Source organism: Podarcis tiliguerta, assembly GCF_965153285.1.
Source record: "Podarcis tiliguerta genome assembly, chromosome: 7".
Taxonomy (NCBI): Eukaryota; Metazoa; Chordata; class Lepidosauria; order Squamata; family Lacertidae; genus Podarcis; species Podarcis tiliguerta.
The window spans coordinates 56,536,855-56,558,640 of record NC_139540.1 but is presented as its reverse complement, the minus strand read 5'-3'; the positions used below and the strand labels follow the sequence as shown (position 1 = coordinate 56,558,640).

The window sequence follows — 21,786 nt, the reverse complement described above, 5'->3', positions numbered from 1 at the left end:
ATTTAGCTGCAACAAACTACGGTTTAGCATTACAGCAGCAAGTCAAAGCGAGTCGCAGGCTTACATACTTCCCTCTAACCTCCAAGGTGATCAAAAGTTAATTTCCTTTTTTGATTAACTTCAGTTTAGCATTACGTCCAACCCCTAAACTGTGGTTAAGTTTAACTACCTAACGTTCGAAGCTGGCTTGTTTCAGTAAACCATTTTTAAGATTAACCTGTTTGCATGAGTTCTGACATAACAAAACACTTGAGTTAATCAAACTTGAAAATGGAAACTTCTGATTTTTCTCTTCATGGGCACACTGAGGAAGGAAAGGTTCCCTGCAGCTCATTCCCATAATGCTAAATAATAGTTTATGATTACGCCAAACACAGACTTTGTGGGCCACTACAATGTGGAAGCAGTATTCACTATGTAGAAAGATAACAAGGGCATCTGTCAGCTAAACGCATTTATTTCAGTAAAATTCATTAACAAATTGGTTATTCCAGATTTGTTATTCAGCTGAAATAGTGAACTGACCAAAACTATATTTATTAAACACACAACCTGATATGAGTCTGCAGTGCAAAGAAATGTTTAGAATAAGGGCAACAATTGCTGGCCCATCAGCAAATATTAAAATATGTCCACATCCCTCCGGCATCTCCTTCAACTCCACACCATGATTTCCTTTAAAATGTATATATTGAGACATCTCCTCCTTAATATTTATCTGTTTCCCATTTCAATATGTCAGTCCCTTCCAATCTTTCCTTTAGCACCAAAGCACAATTTTTTTAAAAACCAACCAATTGTCCTTCTATCTACTCTGGCCCATCCACTTATGGGAGATCCCTTCCACAAAAAATAAAACACGCATCACAACTTTAAACTTTCTTCTTTCGCACCTTTCTTCTCCAATTCTCATCATTTTACAGCATTTGCTCTATCCTTATTTGCATGTCTAACCCATCAACAACAAACTTCCTCTGTTTGGGCCCAGTGTCCTCCACACTGAGTTTTGCTTTCCCAAAATTATTTATTTTCTCATTCAATTACTATACTGAGAGGATTTTTAGTATGTTCTTCATTAAAAAAAGGGATCCAACATATAATAAATTTATAAAACCTGCACTGCTGTAGGAATAAAAATGGAAACATTTAGCTTGACTTACACTTCAAGAAACTGCAGATATGTGCAGTCAACAATCGTGTCTTCAGTTATTACTTTCAGCCCATAAAGTTCCTGGTAGATTGACAGTAAATCTTTGACTGGCACATACCTAAATATATTGAACAGCGGAGTTTCTTATTTAAACCAACAAAGTTCATTGGCATAAATCAAGTCCTCAACTAAAATTGTGGACCCATCTGCAGCGCCCCCCTCCCCAGCGGGTGAAGCCACAGGCAACAACAGGTGTGAACAAACTAGACAAGATAATTTCAACCCCATAGTCCCTGATGCAAGTAAAGGTAAAGGACCTCTGGACAGTTAAGTCCAGTAAAAGACGACTATGGGGTGTGGCGCTCATCTCGCTTTCAGGTTGAGGGAGCAGCATTGGTCCACAGACAGCTTTCCAGGTCATGTGGCCAGCATGACTAAACTGCTTCTGGCGCAATGGGACACCATGACGGAAGCCAGAGCGCACGGAAACGCCGTTTACCTTCCCGCCACAGCAATACCTATTTATCTACTTGCACTGGTGTGCTTTTGAACTGCTAGGTTGGCAGAAGCTGGGACAGAGCAGTGGGAGGAGCTCACCCCCTCACATGGATTCGAATTGCCGACCTTCCAGTTGGTAAGCCCAAGAGGCTTGCTCAGTGGTTTAGACCACAGTGCCACCTGCTCCCTGATGCAAGGATAACGTTCTAACATTGGTTGCTGTGGTTGTAATGTTTAACATTGGTTATAATGTTCTAACATTGGTTCCTCAACACCACATTGGTGGTGGTGGTTAAACCATGGATCTTTCGCCACTGTCTCTGTTTCTGAACCCTCTGCTCCCTGCTCTCTCTCTCTCTCTCTTGAAAATAGCACACTTACCAGCTTGGTTCCAAATAACTAAAATCAAGCTCAAACTGGCTCAGCACGTCTCCTCCTAAAATTAGAGGGTGAAAAGAGAGCAAGACATCAACTTACTGAAGCAAAAACCATACAAAGAATTTTGCCTGCCTTTTAAATTTGAACACCTCCACAGGCCCAACTAGTTTCTTTCTAGCTTGCTCAGTTCCATTAAGGGCATTTCTTCCTGTCTGCCACATACTTTTGGATTTGTCCTCTCCCTTATGCTCAGAACCTGAGCAAGTGTCTCACTGTCTGCTTAAGGGCCTTAAGTCAAGCATCTCGGCCAGCTGAAATGCCCCATGTGAAACTGAGCAAGCTATACAGAAAGAAACAAGTGCCATGGTTAAACAAATCACTTATTTCAGGGATAAAGTCATTGAAACCTTAGTGATATCAGTTTTTTTCTGTAAGAACCTTCAGGAATTTAATGGAAATCTAGGGAGAACATTCCAGGATCCATAAGGAAATAAATTACCAAAATCACCAGCAGCGTGAGCATCTGAATATGAGCCATCAAAATCAATCTAGGAAAAATAGAAACAAGTTATTTACATCAAAGAAACAGGAACATGAACAGAATCAAAATTTCTCATTTCTCCTCTTTGATACAAAGCAACATAGGAGATGATCCAGACCCTTTGAAGCTTCTTTTTCACCCTCGCCTTTGCATAAACTTCCACATACAGGATTCCTCCAGCAGGATTTCCTAGCCAATCAGTTGCAAAAACTCAAGACTTTTGTCTCCTTCTCTGGCTACCTCCAAAACTGCCAAGGTGTTTCTTTCATGTCTACCAAACCATGATGGCTACTAGTCAACAACCATCTTTACTCATCAGAATCTTAAGAGTTTGTTCTCTCCCTGTTCTCTTGTACTACAGAGAACATCCAACCAATGAATTTTTTTAAAGATGAACAGCAGTAAGGATCTTTCCTTCCTTCCTTCCTTCTCCCTCCCACCCCAGATATTATGTGATTGTCACTTAAGGGGAACAACAAAACCAAATGATAAAATATGCTTGTTTCATGCTTCAGTCACAAGGAAAAAATGACCCGAGCCTAATAATAAAATAAGGCACCACTTACAGCTGCCATGGCATGTAAAAATCCTTGTTCAATCCCCAAGCTATGCCAGCTCACATCTGCCACCATATGAGAAGCGATGCCAAAGAGGAAAGCCACCAGTTTCTCTGTGGCCTAAACAACAGAAACAAAAACAAGCAATTCTGCATTAAGTGCATTGAAACCAAACTCTCAAAAGGTATTTGGAGACATTTAGTTGACATGTTTGCTGATGAAACCTTGCCTATGCTTTCACCAACACAAGGGAGAAATCTATGTGGTATGTTATTTATTTATATAGCACCTTCAGTGGGCATGCACGCTGCCATTTTTACAGCTAGTCGTTACGAAACGTCAAATTTAATTTGACATTTTCTCTTTCAAATGCTTTTGGTACAAATGAGAAAGGGAAAGAACAATAAGATTTATGAAAAGAATGATACCAGGGCCTTCGGCCTGCGCAATTTATGGGGGATTTATTACCTCTCCCCAGGGCTGAGGATAGTTATTTCTGATGTAATGGACACTGGTACTGAGAAAAGGTGCCCAATGAGTGTCTTCAGATACTTGACGGAACAGCCCTGAAACACCAGACAAGAACAACATTATTTCATGATAATTTTTTAATTGATTTTTAATTTCAAGTAACAAAACATACCCATACAAGTAAAACAGAGATTAGTAGCTGTACAGAAAAGAAAGAAAAATAGCATTGGAGGGTTGCAGTTTTAGACGCTCCAAGAAAGCCATTCAAATGAACATGTCTCTCCATAAGGTTCCATGAGCCGATGGAGGGTGAAAACCAATTTCTATTGTCTTAACAAAGTCAATAAAAACATACCATGTCATTTAGAAGGTGTGAGCTCCCTCAACTTATATTCCTTTTGTGAAACGGTTAATTTGTCCAAAAGCATAATGTCCCATACTTGCGAAATCCAGGCTTCAAAAAGATTTGCAATTAAAGTTTTCCCATTTTCCACAATCACTAATCTAGCTGCAGTTAATAAATGAAGGATGAGGTCTTTATTGGTTATGATCTTAATCCGAGGAATAAAACATGGCAGTAGGGCTAATCTGGGGTCTGGTTTTCTGGTTGCAGCAATTGTCCCATCATTTGATTGTTTGAAAAAACTTTTTCCCAAAAAGGAAGAATTTTTCAGTAAAACCACCCCATGTGGATTGGAGAGCCAGTACTTCATTGCATTTCCACTAGCAAAAGTTGAGTGTGTTGTGCTTAATTCTATACAGTCGGGCTGGGTACATATACCAGCAATGTGCTACATTTAAAGAATTTTCTTGGAGTTCTAATTGAAATGGATCCAAATAGTAGTTTATTCCAAATTGATTGCCAGAGTTGTTCCTCTAATTCTTCTCCAAAATATTTTCCCCATTCACAAAAAGTTGGGCCAGTAACCCATAGTATAAATTATAAAACGTATCAACCCAAGATGCACTCATACCAAAGGAACGTGGAATTGTAAAAAGAGATTGCCGGTTTAAATGATCAAATGCCTTGACTGATCTCCTCTGCCTGCACCTTTTAAAGTAGGCTTCTTTAACCTTGGGTCCCCAGAAGTTGTTGGCCTGCAACTATAATTAATTCTCCTCATTCCTCCTGCAGTGTTCCTTGGCATTCGTTGTTTGAACAGTGGTTTCTTCTCTTCGGACTCTCCACTGGCACAGTTACAATTTATATACAGTGGTACCTCGGGTTACATACGCTTCAGGTTACAGACTCAGCTAACCCAGAAATAGTGCTTCAGGTTAAGAACTTTGCTTCAGGATGAGAACAGAAATCATGCTCCAGCGGCACGGCAGCAGCAGGAGGCCACTGTATATGGACCCCTAGCCAGCCAACTAGTAAATTAATCAGGCTACTTGTCAGTAGTATGGTTTTGGGGGGCAAGGGGAAAAAACCTAATTTCTCCAACCATTTATTACCATTCCTGCAGATACCAGAATAAAAGGCATCAGGATACAGGCTTCCAGCCTGATAGGCATCTTGGTGGGTTAGTATCAACTGGACAAGAGGATGGTGAAGAAACAGAAATAAAAGTAAGAGAGAAAAGGGGAGGGGGAAGAGAGAGGGGAAGAGAGAATATTACTAGTTGCATATTACCAATATTTCAAGTACTAAAACAATATAGTACTTAATACTCACATCTAGGTAATGTTAAAATCACTCAAATACTGTCTCTTAAATACTCATAAAAATATTAAAGGTAAATATAACAAGGTTTTACATAGTTTGGTAAAGGTGAACAAATGTCAATTCTTTTACAATGGGGTGGCCAACCCCTAGCCTATGGTCTGGACAATTTTTGTAAAAGTTACAAAAAGAAAAAGCATGGAAGGAGGCTCAGTGGTGGGGTAGGTGGAGAAGGTAGCAGAAAGAGGAAATATTTATTAAAATGCTTTTTAATGTTAGACTCATAAGCTTCCTACCTTGCGATAGTTAACATTTCCTTCTGGGCTGCTGAAAAATTCCAGAGCTCTGTGAGCTAGAAAAATAACATCACATTAGCTTCCTGATTGAAAAACAATTGAAAAACAGGGGGTCTGAAGTACTTAACTGGAGATCACTTACCATCCTCTGGGAAATATGCAATTCCCTACAGTGTCCAGATTTTGCTCCATGATAGTATTCCTTAATATCAGGAAATGTCAAACAACCTTCACCTACTGGTTCTCAAAGAATATCAGGAGATATCCTTAACTTACTTACCCACACACAATCTATTATTTTGCGATGACAAAATTTATGGAGAAACAGGTAATGGCAAATTTGTAAATAAATGTAATCCTAGTAGTGTGTTTATTTTTATCATGGTTATCCTACCCATTCAAGCAGTCTTTCAATTTGACCATATTGCTTAATCCTAATTTCACTTGTAGTATTAACAATGTATTGTTTTAAGATGCCTTGTGCAAAAGACTAGAACAAAAGCATGAATAAAAGAAGTTAAATGCCTGAATTGCCTCCTAGCCATAAACTTTGTAGCTGAAAATTCATTACAAAATGAATTGCAACTGAAAGCCTCCGCATTTAAGACACAAATTCCACAATGAAATATATTTCTAATTCTTAAGCTACCCTCTCCCCTTCTCAAATATCGGTCAGATAAATTATAAGGTAAGCATATAATTTTTTTAAGGCTTGAAAGCTCAGAAAACATTTAGCATCTAATTTCTGCATATAAAAATTAGTCCTGAAGGCTAAGATACTCAGATTTTTAATATGATTGAAGATAGCACACATATATGCTGTTTTCTGTTAATAAACTATGCCAAGCTTACATTATGCTGGTATCATTTCACCTTCTCTAGATACATGCAGCCCTAGCCTTGCTAGCAGTTTAAAATAACATGGCAACTGCAGTATTTTATTCAACAATTGCTGCATATCCCTCCCCCCCTTAAATAACACTTACCTGGTAACTATAATGGTCAGATTACAGAAATTATCTGTTATGATGCTTCACAACACTCATGCCTTTATTATCAAATCTTACCTATTTCAATATGTGTTGACAAGCCGCATGGTGTACCTTTACGGCAAAAACTGCAAAGTACAGCTAGAACAGACCAGATCTTGAAAGCTTCCATGTTGTGGATATTCTGGACTATAAACCATGGTTTTCAAGATGCTTTCAATAGGAGGACTGTGACCTTTGAAATATGGGCTACAGTGCATTTTGTAATCAAATATGTGACTGGCACATAAACGAAAGCCCTCACATGATTTGGCCAGTTTGCCCTGTATCAGCCAACAGATCTGAGACAAGAATCAGTCCCAACGAAACTTAATACGATGTCTCTTTTCCATTGATATCTGTGAAATGATGCCTAGAACAGAGAAAGGATATTATTGTATGATGTTTGGCAACTGCCTCCATCCGTCCTTCCTTCTCTCTCAACGCACCATTGTTCATTAAACCGTTCTCTGCTAATGCAGGTGATATCAGTAAAAATAATGTATTTCACTGAAAAACAACAACCTAAAATACTGGTGGTTGTGTCTCGTTCTGTTAATGTCCTTAATGCATTAATAGTTCATGAGAGGATTGCAATACTTATCAATTCTATCTAAAGAATAAGAACATTTAGTAGAAGTTAACCCCCTGGGGAGAGTTTTACTACATTCACAAGTGTTGCTGCTGATTCACACATTATATGGGAGCAAATACCAAAGTACCAGGACCAAAGACTGTACTCATACAGTCATTTTTTTTTTTGTATCGCCCATTAGCTCCTGTACTAGGGGAAAATTCTCCCAATCCTGGAACAGCTGCCTCTGATGACAGCTGAGGGGAGAGGAGGCCTGATGGAGCTAGCCCATGGGTAGGCAAACTAAGGCCCGGGGGCCGGGTCTGGCCCAATCGTCTTCTAAATCCAGCCCACGGACAGTCTGGGAACCAGCATGTTTTTACATGAGTAGAATGTGTCCTTTTATTTAAAATGCCTCTGGGTTATTTGTGGGGCATAGGAATTCGTTCTTTCCCCTAAAAAAATATAGTCCGGCCCCCGACAAGGTCTGAGGGACAGTGGACCAGCCCCCTGCTGAAAAAGTTTGCTGACCGCTGAGCTAGCCTGTCCCATATGATGCTGGGGCTGATGGGAGATGTAGTCTGAAACATCTGGAGGGCACCTGGTTGGCAAAGGCTGCTGTATGCACTGCCACAGCTGTGTTTGACCTCACCCATTCCATCAACTGGGAAACCCACCATGATTACACTGGCAACCACATTATTATCTGTGAGGAGGCAGGGCAAAATGTTTTGTAATGGTCAGGTCACAAATTTGGGGGAACAGATATGATACAGCTGTTGGCCAGCCCCAGGTTAAGAGACCCAAACTGAGGGCTGCCCCAAAGCAAAGGACAAGGCGGTGCCTTCCCATGCCTGGGCAGAAACCAGCTGGAAGGGCAGCTGAATCTGGCTTCCACAACTAAAAATCCCCCACTCTCCCTAAGGGGAGCAAGCTACCTTAAGGGCTGCAAGACACACACAGCTCGGCTCTCAAGCACTCTCAACTCTGGTCCAACACTGCTTACACTGATTGGCAGCGACTCTCCAGTTTCAGCCAGGGCATCTCCTAGCTATTGCCTACACTGGCTGGTGGCAGTGGCTCTGCAGTTCAAGGCAGAGGGCATTATTTCCCAGCCCTACTTGGAGAGGCTAGGGTTGATCCTAGGACTTGCTGCGTGCGAAGAGGATGCTCTGCCACCGAGCATCCTCCAAAGCAGCAGCACTCGCACGGAGACATGATAATGAAACAGACGACGCAAGGTTGGGCTAAAGGCGAATCTCTCCAGCAAGCAAGCACAGGAGAGTGGCTTAAAGACAGGGGTGCCACCTTGAACAATATATGCGCGGCACATGCTCACTATTCGAATGGCAATGCCATACAAATGTTTTAATGGAGGGGGGGAAGCAAAGTCACCTTGGTCGCTAGGAGTTGGCTCCTATGCTTAAAGACCACTAAATCCTTGGATGAGCACGGCCCCAAGTGCATTTGCACGGAGTTGCAGCGCTGTGCAGTTCTCTGCTTGGAAGCAAGTCCCACCGAGGCTTTGCTCCCGAGTAAGCGCGAGTGGCGCTGCAGCCTTCAGGGACTTCGTTCCCGGGAAACCCGCTTGCCGAGGAGCTCCACGCTCGGCGGGGCCTTCGCCCTCGCCCGCCCCCAGCTCCACCCTCTCCGCCCCCTTCCCAGGCGCCGAGGCCATGGCGACTCGCTGGGCGTCGCTGGGCCTCCGAGCCCCGCTCGGTCGCCCTCCTCCTCCTCGCCGCTCTCGCTTCTGGCTAGCGGCGCCCGGCGGTGTCCGCTTCGGCAGCAGCAGCGCCGGCCCGGGCGCAGGGGCGCTGGCCAGTTCCCTGGTGCGCACCGGAGGCTTCGTGGGAGGCCGCTGGGTGCAAGCGGCGGCCGCCTTCCCCGTCCGGGACCCGGCCAGCGGCGCGGAGCTGAGCCGGGTGGCGGACTGCGGGGCGGCGGAGGCGCAGGCCGCGGTGAGGGCCGCCTACGAGGCCGGCGCTGCTTGGAGCGGGGCGTCTGCCAAGGTGAGGAAGGGGGACGGTTTGCGGGACGCGCGGAGAGTTTCCAAGGCAGGGGGAGCCGAGCATGCAAGAGCCCCACTCCAGGCTCCCTCCTGCGGCTGTGCGCAAGAGGGATGGATGCCCGCCGGCGCCTTGTGCACAGCTGTTAAAAGAGAGGAGCCCGGCCTCCCTTGGCATGTGGCCACCCACCGGCATCAGCTGTAGGTCATGGGCAGCCCCACATAGGCGAGGAACGCTCGCGCACGCCCTTCGAGACGCGCCGTGGGGACACCGAGACAGGGTTATGCAGAAGGCGTCTGCCAGTTCTGGAGAAAGGGAATGCTCCTCCTTCAAAGAGACTTCCCCCCAGGGTTTAAACTCAACCGGAGTTTGCTCTGGAGAAGCAGCAGATAGAGGAATGGGTCGATGCTGCTTGTTATTATTTATATGAAGCAGTGCCGGATTTACGTACAGTATAAGCCAAGCAAGCTATAGCTTAGGGCCCCCCAAAAAAATTAAAGGGAAAAAAACCCTGGATGTACATTTCCAAAATATAAGATGAAAAACAAATATGATGTTAGTAATGGGCCCTGCCTGCTAGCCTGCTCCCTAAAATATCACTGGTTTGCTCATTTCTATATATAGGGTGCCTACATTCTGCATGTGCAAGTGACTTTAGATACCTATTAGGTTCATAAATTATCATACAGCATATATTTAACACACAAAAAACAGTGACAGTTTGTTGTTGACAAAGGAAGCTGGACATATAAAGGGCCCCATTACCTTCAGTAGCTTAGGGCCTCATCAAACCTAAATCCAGCCCTGATAGGAAGGGTGAGGGTTGTTGTTTTTCCCCCGTAAGTGTTATGTTAGGCGATCAATCAATTTCTTCCCTTTTGGTATTATGTATTTGCTGCAAGTTCATTGTAGACCTTCTGGTGACAAGCAACTAATCAGTTTAGTGTTTTGTTTTGTTTTTTTAAAAAAGGAGTGTCTCCTAAGTACAGAGCATAGGAACCTAATGAAATATTTGAGGTACAAAGTTGATGGCCATTGCCATTCAAAAGGTGTGTGTGTGCCAGGTCTTGTGATCGATTAGGTGGTGTGGGGCTTACCTGTCCCCATCCCAATATTTTATTCAAGTTGGCACCCCTGGTACAGAGTGCTTCCCCCTAACCACCTGGGCATCACTGACAGCTAATGATAGCTTTCCATAAAATATCAAGCATATTGGCACAGTACACATGTATGTTTTTCTTGCAATATAAGTGGTCCAGAGACATATTGCTTGAAGTCGTATAAGGCTATGCATATAGTAAGTTCCACTGCATTCAGAAGAGCTTTTTCTCTAGTAAATGTGGTTTGCAGGGTGGCCTTAAATATATAGGCTTTATTTTGCCTTTCTAAGCGCCAAATACCTGTTTTTGGGCAGATTTGGAAAAAAATTCTACTGGGGTAGATAACCAACTGTTGTATATACATTATTATGCCTTGGGGATGTCTCATAGGAAGCAACTCATAAATGAAGTAAATAATAAAAATATAACTTGCACCTTCAGAGTAAAGGAAATCCTTTATTTGTTCATTTGTTTCCCCATTAACTACATTCCCTGGGGTACTTTATGTGCAATATGTAAGAAACATGGGGAAATCATACATGTATTAATTATAATACTTAAGTTCAATCTTTGAGTGGAGATGCATGTTGTTGTTTAGTCGTTTAGTCGTGTCTGACTCTTTGTGACCCCACGAACCAGAGCACACCAAATTTAATTTTATCATCTTTTGTTAGTAGTCCTGTTAGAATTGAACCTGAATCTACTTGCAGGATTATTGGGAGACAAGCAAATTTAAATACTGTAAAGCATGCAAGTAATATTGGAGTAACAATAATTTTTGCACTTGGCAGTGATACTGCTAAAACACTATTTCTTTTTCAGGAAAGAGCTGCTTTACTTCGTAAATGGTTTGATTTGATGATAGAGAATAAAGATGACCTTGCAAGGATCATAACAGCAGAGAATGTAAGTATAAAAAGGGGGGGGGGACATATTCCTCAGGGATTTGGGGCTGAATTTCAGGAAGCTAGTTACAAGAATCTCACCTAGAAGGAGAAGCAGTCAATGGGTGCAGTTCAGACATCATTCCATGTTGCAATATGTCACGACAAATGCAGAAACTTTCATGTGTGACTTTTTGAAGTCCCCCCCCCAAAGTAACACAGAAGACCTGATTCCGAAGAATCTGCTTCTAAGCAAGTTTGTGTAGCGTTACAGGTGAAAGCTTGTTTATTTCTTTTAAAATGTTTTAACCTGCTTTTCCTGAGGTCAAAATGGCCACAGGACATTTAAACAACCATCTAGTGATCTTAAATTATGGGTGTGTTGCTTCTAAACATCTCAGAAACTAACTTCACATCTTCTAAAATAGTTAGGTTTTATGTACTTTATTGAAGGTTGATGAAGGAGAGCAGTTCCAAATCTCTACATGGATGTTATTCCACAGCCTCGGAGCACTCAGTTGTGAAGACCATGTTTATTGCTGCTGTTCTAACATTGTGAAGTGAAGGCTCTTGGAAGAAGGCCTGAGTAGCTGAACATAAACAGCATGGAAGGCTGAAATACAAAGTAGATGCTACAAGAGAAATAGGGAGGTCCAACCTCATATTTCCCTCATAAAAATAGTTCAGGGGTCAACAGGGAAACTTCTAAGGAGACCGGGTGAGGGGACTTTACCCTTTCACGCCAGGTAGTTTCTCCCCGGAAGACTCCATCCATCCTCCCATCTTCTGCTTAGCAGTGCTTAACTTTTTTCTCCAGGCAGGTAATAAAAGTAGGCAAGCCGAGCTGAAAAGGAAATTGCATAGTGGACAGGATTTTTTTGCAGAGGAGAACTAGCAGACGTAGGAGGGGTTAAGCACTGCCCACTAATTCTTGCTTGCATGCATCCTACGATGTACGTTATCTTAGCAAATATGAGTCTAAATCCACATTTCTAAGACATCTCTTTTATATATGCAGAGACTATCTAAGCCTTTGACTCTTAAGGTTTGTATCAGATAGAGGAGGACTTTAAAGGCAAGTGCCAGCACTTGGAAGGCAGTTTAGACATTTTAAAATCGCACTTTAGAATGAAAAACAAACGTGATCACACAAATCCTTCATTGTAATGATTTTGTTGGGGGAGAGACGTTTTGTAGTTCTCTGCATGTGAATGTCTGCATTCTGAATCATTCACAGGGGAAACCCCTAAAGGAAGCACAGGGTGAAATTCTTTATTCTGCTTCTTTCTTGGAATGGTTTGCTGAAGAAGCTCGGCGCATTTATGGTGACATCATCCCATCTTCTGCAAAGGACAGAAGAGTTCTAGTTCTTAAGCAGCCTGTGGGAGTTGCTGCCATCATTACTCCTGTGAGTTCAGCTGACTGTTTAAGTCAGACTTTTACTTTTAATATTCAAACGAGGCAGGATTAGTGAAGCCCTGAGGCCAATGAATTAAAATTCTTACAATGAAAACTCAAATTTTGCGCACAATATACAGGTTGTAAATGCGTTGTAATATTTGTGCTATACCTATGCTAGGTAAAGGTAAAGGACCCCTGACAGTTAATTCCAGTCGCAGACGACTCTGGGGTTGCGGCGCTCATCTCGCTTTACTGGCCGAGGGAGCCGACGTTTGTCCGCAGACAGTTTTTTCCAGGTCATGTGGCCACCATGACTAAGCTGCTTCCGGTGAAACCAGAGCAGTGCACGGAAACGCCGTTTACCTTCCCGCCGGAGCGGTACCTATTCATCTAGTTGCACTTTGACATGCTTTCAAACTGCTAGGTTGGCAGGAGCTGGGACCAAGCAACAGGAGCTCACTCTGTTGCGGGGATTTGAACCGCCCACCTTCCGACTGGCAAGTCCTAGGCTCTGTGGTTTAGACCACAGCGCCACCCGCGTCCCATACCTATGCTAGGACTTGGGGATAAAAGACAAAGAAAACCATACTAGCTACAGAAGCATCACTCGCTGGAAAACTCACCCAGTCCTCTTTTTGCTTTCTGAGCTTTCAGCAAGTACTGTAGCACTCTCAGGCTTACCCTGTCCCTTAGCATAAGTCTCTCAGGGTAAGTATACATATATGTTAATTAAAACAGCCCACAACTGGAAACAATTGTGCAGGAGCAACTAAAATTAATAACAGCATAAAATTAACAAAATTTAAAAGCTAGCTGAACAAAATAGAAGGCATTTTAAAGGTCACTTTAAAAGTCACCAGCAAAGGAGCTACATCTGCAATTCTATGCACTTCCCAGGGCAGTGAATTTGAGATCTGGGGCTATTGGTAGGCTTGCTGAGTCTTCTTTCTGGTATCTGCTAATCTGATGGTTCTTAGTGGCAAGTCAGAGAACAAGAGCTTGGTGTCCCCACACGGTAACTACACGGTTTCCTGCAGAGACAATGGGATTCCAAACCATTCAGTGGAAGTTAAGGTCCCATTTTGTTGGTGGAGAGTGGCTTTTATATATGGTTTGATAGTATCTAGAAGATGCCAGGATCTCGGGAGCAGATGGGTCAAACAACAGCCAAGGGTCTTAAAAGCTTTCTATCTTGCTAATTTCCCCCTCAAATTTCAGAACTTGCCGGTTGTTTTATTGTACCAATGTGCACACAGCATTTAAATGCACCTGTTTCTTCAATTTAGTGGAATTTTCCAAGTGCTATGATTACAAGGAAAGTCGGTGCTGCTTTGGCAGCTGGCTGCACAGTGGTGGTGAAACCAGCAGAAGATACACCCTTATCTGCTTTAGCACTTGCTGAGGTGAGATTTTTATGTTGATGAAGAGTGGATTAATTATTACTATTTATTGCACTTACTAGTCATTTTTTTTCTAAGTCACTCTGAGTTATTTGTAGAATAGTACAAAGACTGAAACCAGCATAAAGCTATAAGTGGAATAAAAATCTAAAAGCATTCATATACACTATATAAAAGGCAGATTAACTTTTTGGTTATTTTTAAAAATAAGATTATTGAAATCATGTGTGGTTTTTAAATGCTTGTGACACACTTGCAAGAAGACAAAGCTCAGCACCATCTTCAGCCTGTTATTTATCATTAGTATCTAATTCTAACCTTTTGTGCAAATGAACAGTTTCATGCCACTATTTTTTCGCTGCAGCTTGCAAATCGGGCTGGAATACCTGCAGGAGTGTATAATGTTGTTCCCTGTTCTAGACAACAGGCAGTAGCGGTTGGGGAAGTGATGTGCACTGATCCTTTGGTAGCCAAGATCTCTTTTACAGGCTCAACGGCTACAGGAAAGGTAAGCTTCTCAATGTTGCCTTGTAAACTGCTGCAAATTTGTGGCTAAAATACATAGCTAAAACGAAGTTGCTAATTGGGTAGATGTTATCTTGCCTAGTTTGTTTTGTTTTTTAAGAATATTTTTATTGATTTTCATTATGACAAACATCACATTAAATAAAATAAACATTTAAAAGAAAATAAAGAAATAAAAATTAAAAACATCCAAATGTGGGATTTCTTAAATCCCTTGACTTCCCTCTACCCCCTTCCCGTCGTTCCATTGTTTTATGATTAATTCATGCATGTCCATGTAATATTATTCATCTAATTGTATCCAGTTCTATCTTTTATCATAATAATGCAAATGTTTAAAATCCTGCTTATTGTATCAACTTGTATACAGTGCTTTGATATATATGCAATAAAGACTTCCCATTCCCATTTTTAAATTTGTTATTGTTTTGATTTCTAAGTTTCTCTGTTAATTTAGCCATTTCCGCATATTCCATTAACTTCATTTGCTAATCTTTTTTTGTTGGGATCTTTTCCTCTTTCCAGCATTGGGCTATCAATATTCATGCCGCTGTAGTCACATACATAAAAAGATATCTATATATCTATATCTTGTCTTGTCTAGTTTGACCCTTACTGCCATCCCTTGAAACTCAGTCTGAAACCAGTAGTTGTTTTCCATTCACTTACATAATTGGATCAACTCATCTCAGACCAGTGTCTTAATGCATGCATAGTGGTATTAAAAAGAATGGGACTGTTTCAAAGATTCACATCTATTGCTTTAGAGAACATCCCATGTCCAAGGCTGGGCACTGTGTATAATTAGGTAAATTATACTGTGGTTTTAAAATTTGTTGGAAGCTGCTCAGAGTGGCTGGGGCATACTACTACTATTACTACTACTTATTATCATCATCTAAAATAAGCACTGAAGACTTTGAGATCTACATTTACTCCTTAGATTAGAAAAATGAGTGGGTAGTTTAGTAAGGAACTCGTGATTTCAACTACAGAGTATTCTCTCGGCATTCAAAAAAAGCTAAGTTTGTGTAATTCATCTTTGTAGGTATACAGCTTTCTGTGTTTCCTGTGTACTTGCAGATATTGCTGCGCCATGCTGCTGGCACTGTGAAGAGGGTCTCCATGGAGCTCGGAGGACACGCTCCATTCATAGTGTTTGATAGTGCTGATGTAGACAAAGCGGTAGCGGGAGCTTTAGCTTCCAAATACAGAAATTCAGGCCAGGTGAGATTAATCTCCGCTCTTTGTTGAATCTGTTTTCCCTCCTACCACACTTGCAGATAATTTGAGCACTGCTCTTTTACAAATTTGGTTATGCCTTGTACTGGGGGGGGGGGGGCTGGACACACAAGCAAAGACGTTTCACCCCTCATTCTTGATCTATAAAAAGCAGGTCATAATAATAAGTCTGACAGTTCAGAATACAACCCAGCTATAACTAAGCAGAGTTCGGTTACAGTGGGACCATTACATTCTGATTTACTTAGAAGTGTTATTGATTTCAAGGGGAGTTTATTCATGCTTGGGTGGAAGTCCAATTCTGGGACACTTTGAGTCTAGACTAGCTGTACAGACTAAACCCTTGGCCTTAATCTGGAGGGCAATACTTAAAACCTTTTCCTTTTCCTTTGCTTTTAACCTCTCTTGTGGTTAGCTAGTGTTGCCCTCTGAAGACTTCTGCCCTCAGCACTCTTTGCACTGGAACCTAGTTTGAAACCTGACATTGTTGCTCATGAACCTCAGTTGTGTTGCTGATGAAGGTAGAAACCAAAGCATTTGCGTGTAAAACGGAATGTTTCCATGCCTCCCATGATACACAGCCGAGTACAAACAGGGCTCAGTAGGATATGTCCACAAATATTAATTGCACATTTCATAGTTTTATGTCAATCCTACTAATGATTTTAATAGTTTATAATAAATTTTTTAAATACATTATATATTTTCACCATTCCTTATTAAAATTTGATTCTTCCTGATTCTTAATTCTTCCAGTCAGTTTTGCCATTTCAGCATAGTCTGTCAATTTTATCTGCCAATCTTCCTTGGTAGGGACTATATTTTCTTTCCATCTCTGAGCTAGCAGAGTCCAGACAGCTGTAGTCACATACATGAATAATGTCTTCTGATCATTTGGAATCTCTGCACCTAAAATTCCTAAAAGAAAAGCTTCTGGTTTCTTAAGAGAAAGCTTTCTATAACATTTTTTTCAACTCATTATATATATCATCTCCCAGAATGCTTTTACCACTTTACACATCTGCCACATATGATAAAAGGTTCCCTCTTTCTCTTTACATTTCCAGCATACATTTGATCGTGATGTGTACATTTTGGCTTATTTCTTAAATTTCTACCCCACCCTTCCTCCCAAAGGAGCCCATGACATTAAACAACAAAGCACTGGTGTATGCCTAACTGAAAACAAACAGGATTTCTTTTGACTTTAGACCTGTGTGTGTACAAACCGCTTCTTGGTGCAAAAAGGGATCCACGATGCATTCGTAGAAAAGTTTGCACGAGCCATTAAGTCAGAGCTACATATTGGCAATGGGTTTGATGAAGGGACAACTCAGGGACCGCTAATTAATGAAAAAGCTGTAGAAAAGGTAAGTGTTTTGTTTTTAATTTTTTTGTGGTATGATGTAGGGAAATGGTTACCAAGGTATTGCCAAGTTACGTTTGTTGGCTATGCCTGTGGAATAATAACGAACTACAAAATTCTACTTGGGATATGAAAACCGCCCTTTTGTGGGAGAGCCTAACACTGCACTTGCTTTCTTTCTCTTAGGTTGAAAAACATATTCACGATGCTGTTTCCCAAGGAGCGTCCATAGTTACAGGAGGAAAAAGGCACAGTTACGGGAAGAATTTCTTTGAACCGACTCTTCTCAGCAATGTCACAACACGCATGTTGTGCACACAAGAGGAGACTTTTGGTCCTTTGGCCCCAGTTATGAAGTAAGAGTTTATTCTGCAGATCACCCATTAACAAACTTCGATTATTACATCAAAAATGTCACTTTCTGCCAGGGATACTCTTCTACATAATGACTCCTGTTAACCTTACCATATTACACACTTGGAGACAAGATGGATTGTGATAAGCATAGAAGTAGTTCACAACAGGAAACAGCTGACATTTCTCCCACTTATTACATGTGACCCTCCCAGACAATTCCTGGATTAAGGATCACGCTCCCAAGTATAATGTTTGAATTGGCAAGGAACTGTCCCTGCACAAATATACTCTGCGATGGCCACAATTGCAGCTGTGTTTTTTGGAACCATCGCAGTCATGGAAGTGCAATACAGTTTACTCATATAGTGATGGCTTCGCTGCCAATTCACATTTCTCAAAGTCAGCGGCAGTCAGGAGGGATTATGTGGAGCGAAAGTATCTGGCTGGCAGTGGGGAACTTTCCCTTATTTTAAATTGCCATGTATAAAGACAACAGCACCCCTTTCCGAACTTCGGGTAGAAAATTCCCACAGACTGTGTCAGTCATTTTGTGTTTCTTTATATATTTATGTATATAAAATATAAGCAGATACCACCTTAGATTTTCTTTTGAAAACTTTAGTAGTATGCATCCCAGGCATAATCTTGTTACAATTATTTATGTGGATAGCCTGAGAAGGGTAGGTATTTCAAAACCATGTCAAAATACAATAAAATGCTTATGCCTTTAATTTCCGATCTGTTAGCGCTTTTCACAGTCTTTTCATGATCATTTTTCATGTGTCCTGAAGTTTGCACAAGTGTGTAAGAATGAAGGCACTTGCCTCTTTCACAGTGATGCCCACATTCTAGCTTCTCTGGTGCCTCAATTTTATTTTTATTTCTTACATAGCTTGGGTATATAAGAATAGAGTTTCCCCAAGGGATTTCCTGAGGGAAACTATTCTGGATGTGCTAAAATGTTGCAAATGTTGACTTACTGGGAAGTCTTGCTCATAGTGTGGGAATATTGTTTGCATTATGTGTGGTGAGGCACACCACCAACCCTCTTCTAATATGTTTCAAACACTATGGCGTGATCTGGATGTCAAAATATATTTACATTACGTCTCGCATTTGCTTAGCTATATTCCAGCAAATGCTCACTGAAGAAATTACATGGTTGTTTTGGTAGCCATTCCCAACCTTTTTCTCTTAGGGCAAAATGTAATGTCACCAATGGACTTCACTTCCCCAGATTCTGGACTGCATGGGCAGAGACTGCATGCAGCAGAGAGATGTAAAAGTCTCTATTGTGCAAGCAAATAGCCATTGTTGGGTGTCACCTTTAGAAAATTCTTCCCCATTTCCCCACCCTGTTTTATTTTAACCTGATGAAACTGCATAGGAAACTGCATAATCTTCCCAAAATCGGTGTCGTTTTTAAACATGCAAATGTATTGCTGATGTTGGGAAACATCGTGTAACTTTTATACTAGCTTAATTCATGGGAAGGGACGCAGGTGGCGCTGTGGGTTAAACCACAGAGCCTAGGACTTGCCGATCAGAAGGTCGGCGGTTCGAATTCCCGCAACGGGGTGAGCTCACGTTGCTCGGTCCCTGCTCCTGCCAACTTAGCAGTTCGAAAGCACGTCAAAGTGCAAGTAGATAAATAGGTATCGCTCCGGCGGGAAGGTAAACGGCATTTCCGTGTGCTGCTTTGGTTCGCCAGAAGCGGCTTAGTCATGCTGGCCACATGACCCGGAAGCTGTACGGCAGCTCCCTCGGCCAATAAAGCGAGATGAGCGCCGCAACCCCAGTCAGCCACGACTGGACCTAATGGTCAGGGGTCCCTTTACCTTTACTTTAATTCATGGGAAGTTATGGAAATCTGTGTCAGTCGAGAGAGTGGGGATGTCATCACGAATTTCCCATGGAAGAGGCCTCTAATTGCACACCACTTGCAATAAAGCAGTTCTTCCATTATTATTTACATCTCCTATTAATACTTTTGCAGGTTTGATACAGAGGAAGAAGCTCTTGCCATAGCAAATTCAGCCAACGTGGGCCTAGCAGGTATGTGAGTTCTTAATACTGCAAATCTACAATGCTTAAGGAGGCAAGATGGGGTATGGTTCAAACTACCAGGCCACATCTTGACTTTACTATTTCAAGCTTAGAGAAATGACCTTTCTCCCCGCAAAACAGCAAACAAAAAACTCCAAACTGTTTTCTATTCAATGCTACAATTTGCAGGTTATTTCTACTCCCGAGACCCGGCCCAGATCTGGAGAGTTGCAGAGAAGCTTGAGGTTGGGATGGTGGGCGTTAATGAAGGCATCGTGTCTGCCGTGGAGTGCCCTTTCGGTGGCGTAAAACAATCTGGGCTGGGAAGAGAAGGTTCAAAATACGGTATTGATGAATATTTGGAAATAAAGTATGTCTGTTTTGGAGGTTTATAGTAGCCATTTGTTAGGAGTCTAACCTATTCAGAATGCCTAGAAAACAGCCTTTTGGGGCATTCATAAGCTTTAGCAGGATCATTTGTGATTTTTCATTCCCTCTTAAAATGGAAGTAATAATGTTTTTGTAGAAACGTCATTACTTGTAAACATGACGATACATATAGAACAACTCTGGTATTCTGTGTACACAGGTTGTAGGAATATAGGTTTATTTATATTACCTGTCTTTAACCATAATGCAGGGACAAATAATGTTTCAATTCCCGATTGTGTTTCAGAGGAAATTGGAAAACTTTACTAATTAAGATGTATGATTTACCTTGAGTGTCTGTATGGGGGAAAGGCTTGATTTTTGGAGAGTAGCAAAGTAGGAAAAAGATACTCATTTACCCTTTCTCATGCGCTGAGCCAGGTGTGAAATAACTGAATAATTGTGCCAAATGTTGACTGTTTCTTTTTCTAATGTTTATATTATTTTCTGGTTGCCTGTCTTAGGGCTTCTAGGAAATCTTTTCTAGGGAAATATGTATTGCACTTTTTCATATCGTTCTTCAGCTCTTGGCTGGGGCTGAAAATGGCCTTGAAGGTATATGCACAGTTCTGACAGAATCCTCCCTATTACTTACAATAGGACTAGAGCATCTCTAAGGAGATACTTGTGATTTGCTCCTAGCAGCTGAGCCTTGTGACCAAATTATCATGCATTAGTACAACAGCACAGAGATACGGACATAAACTGTTTCGTGGGGGGGCATTGCGTCTTGCAAAAGCTGTAATGCACTGAGACCAACTTGGACCAATAGCTCCACAAGGAAGTAATATTTATTTGAAACACCACAGCACACAAGCTCACACCCCCATAGCCCATTACACTGCTCTAGAGCTCTGTTTCCTATGTCTATTCTTGCCAAGTAATATTTCTTCTCTGAAAGACTTGTCTGATCCTCCATGGCCCTCCTGCTCATTCTGGAGATTACAGAAAGCAGTTAACTTGGTACAAGAGAAAAAGCTTAAGACCTGGGGAAAAGGGGGAGGGCTATGTGGGAGGACTTTAAAGCTTCCTCCATGAACGTATTTGAGCATACAGCTAGAATCCCAAAAGTTGTTTATTTTACCACCACAAGTTAAGACTTTTGATGGCACAAGAGAAAAGCACTTTTGTGCTCTTCCCGCTGAGCTTTAATGTTACCTGCACGTGCTCCATCAGGCCTTTTCTGTATGAGCTGCTGTTACGTTCGAAACATAAAAAGATTTAACAGTTCTGCTTTGCTACTGCTGCATTCAGTTGAACATGCACTTTATTTACATTGCAAAACTTCATTTGACATTTTGCAATATGTTTTCAAGTGGACTTAGCTATGCAATCCCCTTCCCTATCAAATCTGCTTGCGATGCAAAGGGCTGCTTCAGATGAACCAAAAGGGCTTGGAACAAACATTTGAGGTCTTCCTTAAGTGCGAAGCTTCTGCCATTTCACTGACAGTTCTAAGAGACACCACTTGGCTCGAGAAGTAGTTCACAGTGTAGCCACGAGCATCCAGCATTCAGGAGAAACATAAATCCAGATCTCATTCGGACACACACAACTAGTCGCTTGTTTCTCCCTATTTTCATATATGTTCATTAACCTCCAAAATTGATACAAGTCAGCTAAGCTTATTTTGGGTGACTTTGTACTACAAAACATTGGTTCTGCTGTATTATATTAGGGATAGGTTAAATAGTGGCACTATAGCGACTCCTGAAAAGCACATTATGCAGCTCTAATTGCTATTCCTAAAAAAAATAAATTACAACCAAGATGAAGCTTGGTCTGTAATGCCAGCAAACTGAGTAGTTCCTGAGGAAATCACTGTCAAATGGTACTGAGGAAGAATAATTAATCTATATAATCTTACATACTTT

At 41.6% G+C, this 21,786-nt stretch overlaps 2 protein-coding genes across 9 annotated transcripts in view; one reads left to right on the top strand and one right to left on the bottom strand.

The window, feature by feature from the left end:
- The window catches only part of GPLD1 (glycosylphosphatidylinositol specific phospholipase D1), a 26,760-nt gene extending 17,156 nt beyond the window's left edge, over window positions 1–9,604 (bottom strand). The window contains exons 1-9 of one of the 8 annotated variants that reach the window (XM_083449174.1): window positions 9,352–9,604; window positions 6,622–6,955; window positions 5,555–5,610; window positions 5,051–5,129; window positions 3,593–3,690; window positions 3,134–3,244; window positions 2,526–2,574; window positions 2,030–2,084; window positions 1,161–1,268 (exon numbers count right to left, since the gene is read on the bottom strand). In XM_083449174.1, coding sequence (XP_083305300.1) covers window positions 1,161–1,268; window positions 2,030–2,084; window positions 2,526–2,574; window positions 3,134–3,244; window positions 3,593–3,690; window positions 5,051–5,129; window positions 5,555–5,610; window positions 6,622–6,715 — 650 coding nt within the window. In that variant the 5' untranslated portion in view covers window positions 6,716–6,955; window positions 9,352–9,604. Of the gene's footprint in view, window positions 1–1,160; window positions 1,269–2,029; window positions 2,085–2,525; window positions 2,575–3,133; window positions 3,245–3,592; window positions 3,691–5,050; window positions 5,130–5,554; window positions 5,611–6,621; window positions 8,523–8,551; window positions 8,909–9,351 lie in introns of those variants that run through there. The other 7 variants (XM_083449175.1, XM_083449170.1, XM_083449172.1 and 4 more) reach the window with 7 other exon arrangements.
- On the top strand, window positions 8,704–21,786 carry ALDH5A1 (aldehyde dehydrogenase 5 family member A1). The gene is made up of 10 exons (XM_083449182.1): window positions 8,704–9,165; window positions 11,085–11,168; window positions 12,384–12,554; window positions 13,834–13,950; window positions 14,312–14,455; window positions 15,556–15,699; window positions 16,926–17,084; window positions 17,267–17,436; window positions 19,434–19,492; window positions 19,673–21,786. Exons 1-10 carry the CDS (start codon window positions 8,833–8,835, stop codon window positions 19,876–19,878), a joined length of 1,587 nt encoding a protein of 528 aa, XP_083305308.1. The 5' UTR covers window positions 8,704–8,832; the 3' UTR covers window positions 19,879–21,786.

What these genes read in the sequence shown, in the direction of transcription:
- ALDH5A1 (XM_083449182.1), top strand. Translation starts at nt 8,833, where the DNA reads ATGGCGACTCGCTGGGCGTCGCTGGGCCTCCGAGCCCCGCTCGGTCGC. An exon ending in GGAGCGGGGCGTCTGCCAAG is followed by an intron (nt 9,166 to 11,084) that starts GTGAGGAAGGGG and finishes TTTCTTTTTCAG; the next exon opens with GAAAGAGCTGCTTTACTTCG. An exon ending in GGATCATAACAGCAGAGAAT is followed by an intron (nt 11,169 to 12,383) that starts GTAAGTATAAAA and finishes AATCATTCACAG; the next exon opens with GGGAAACCCCTAAAGGAAGC.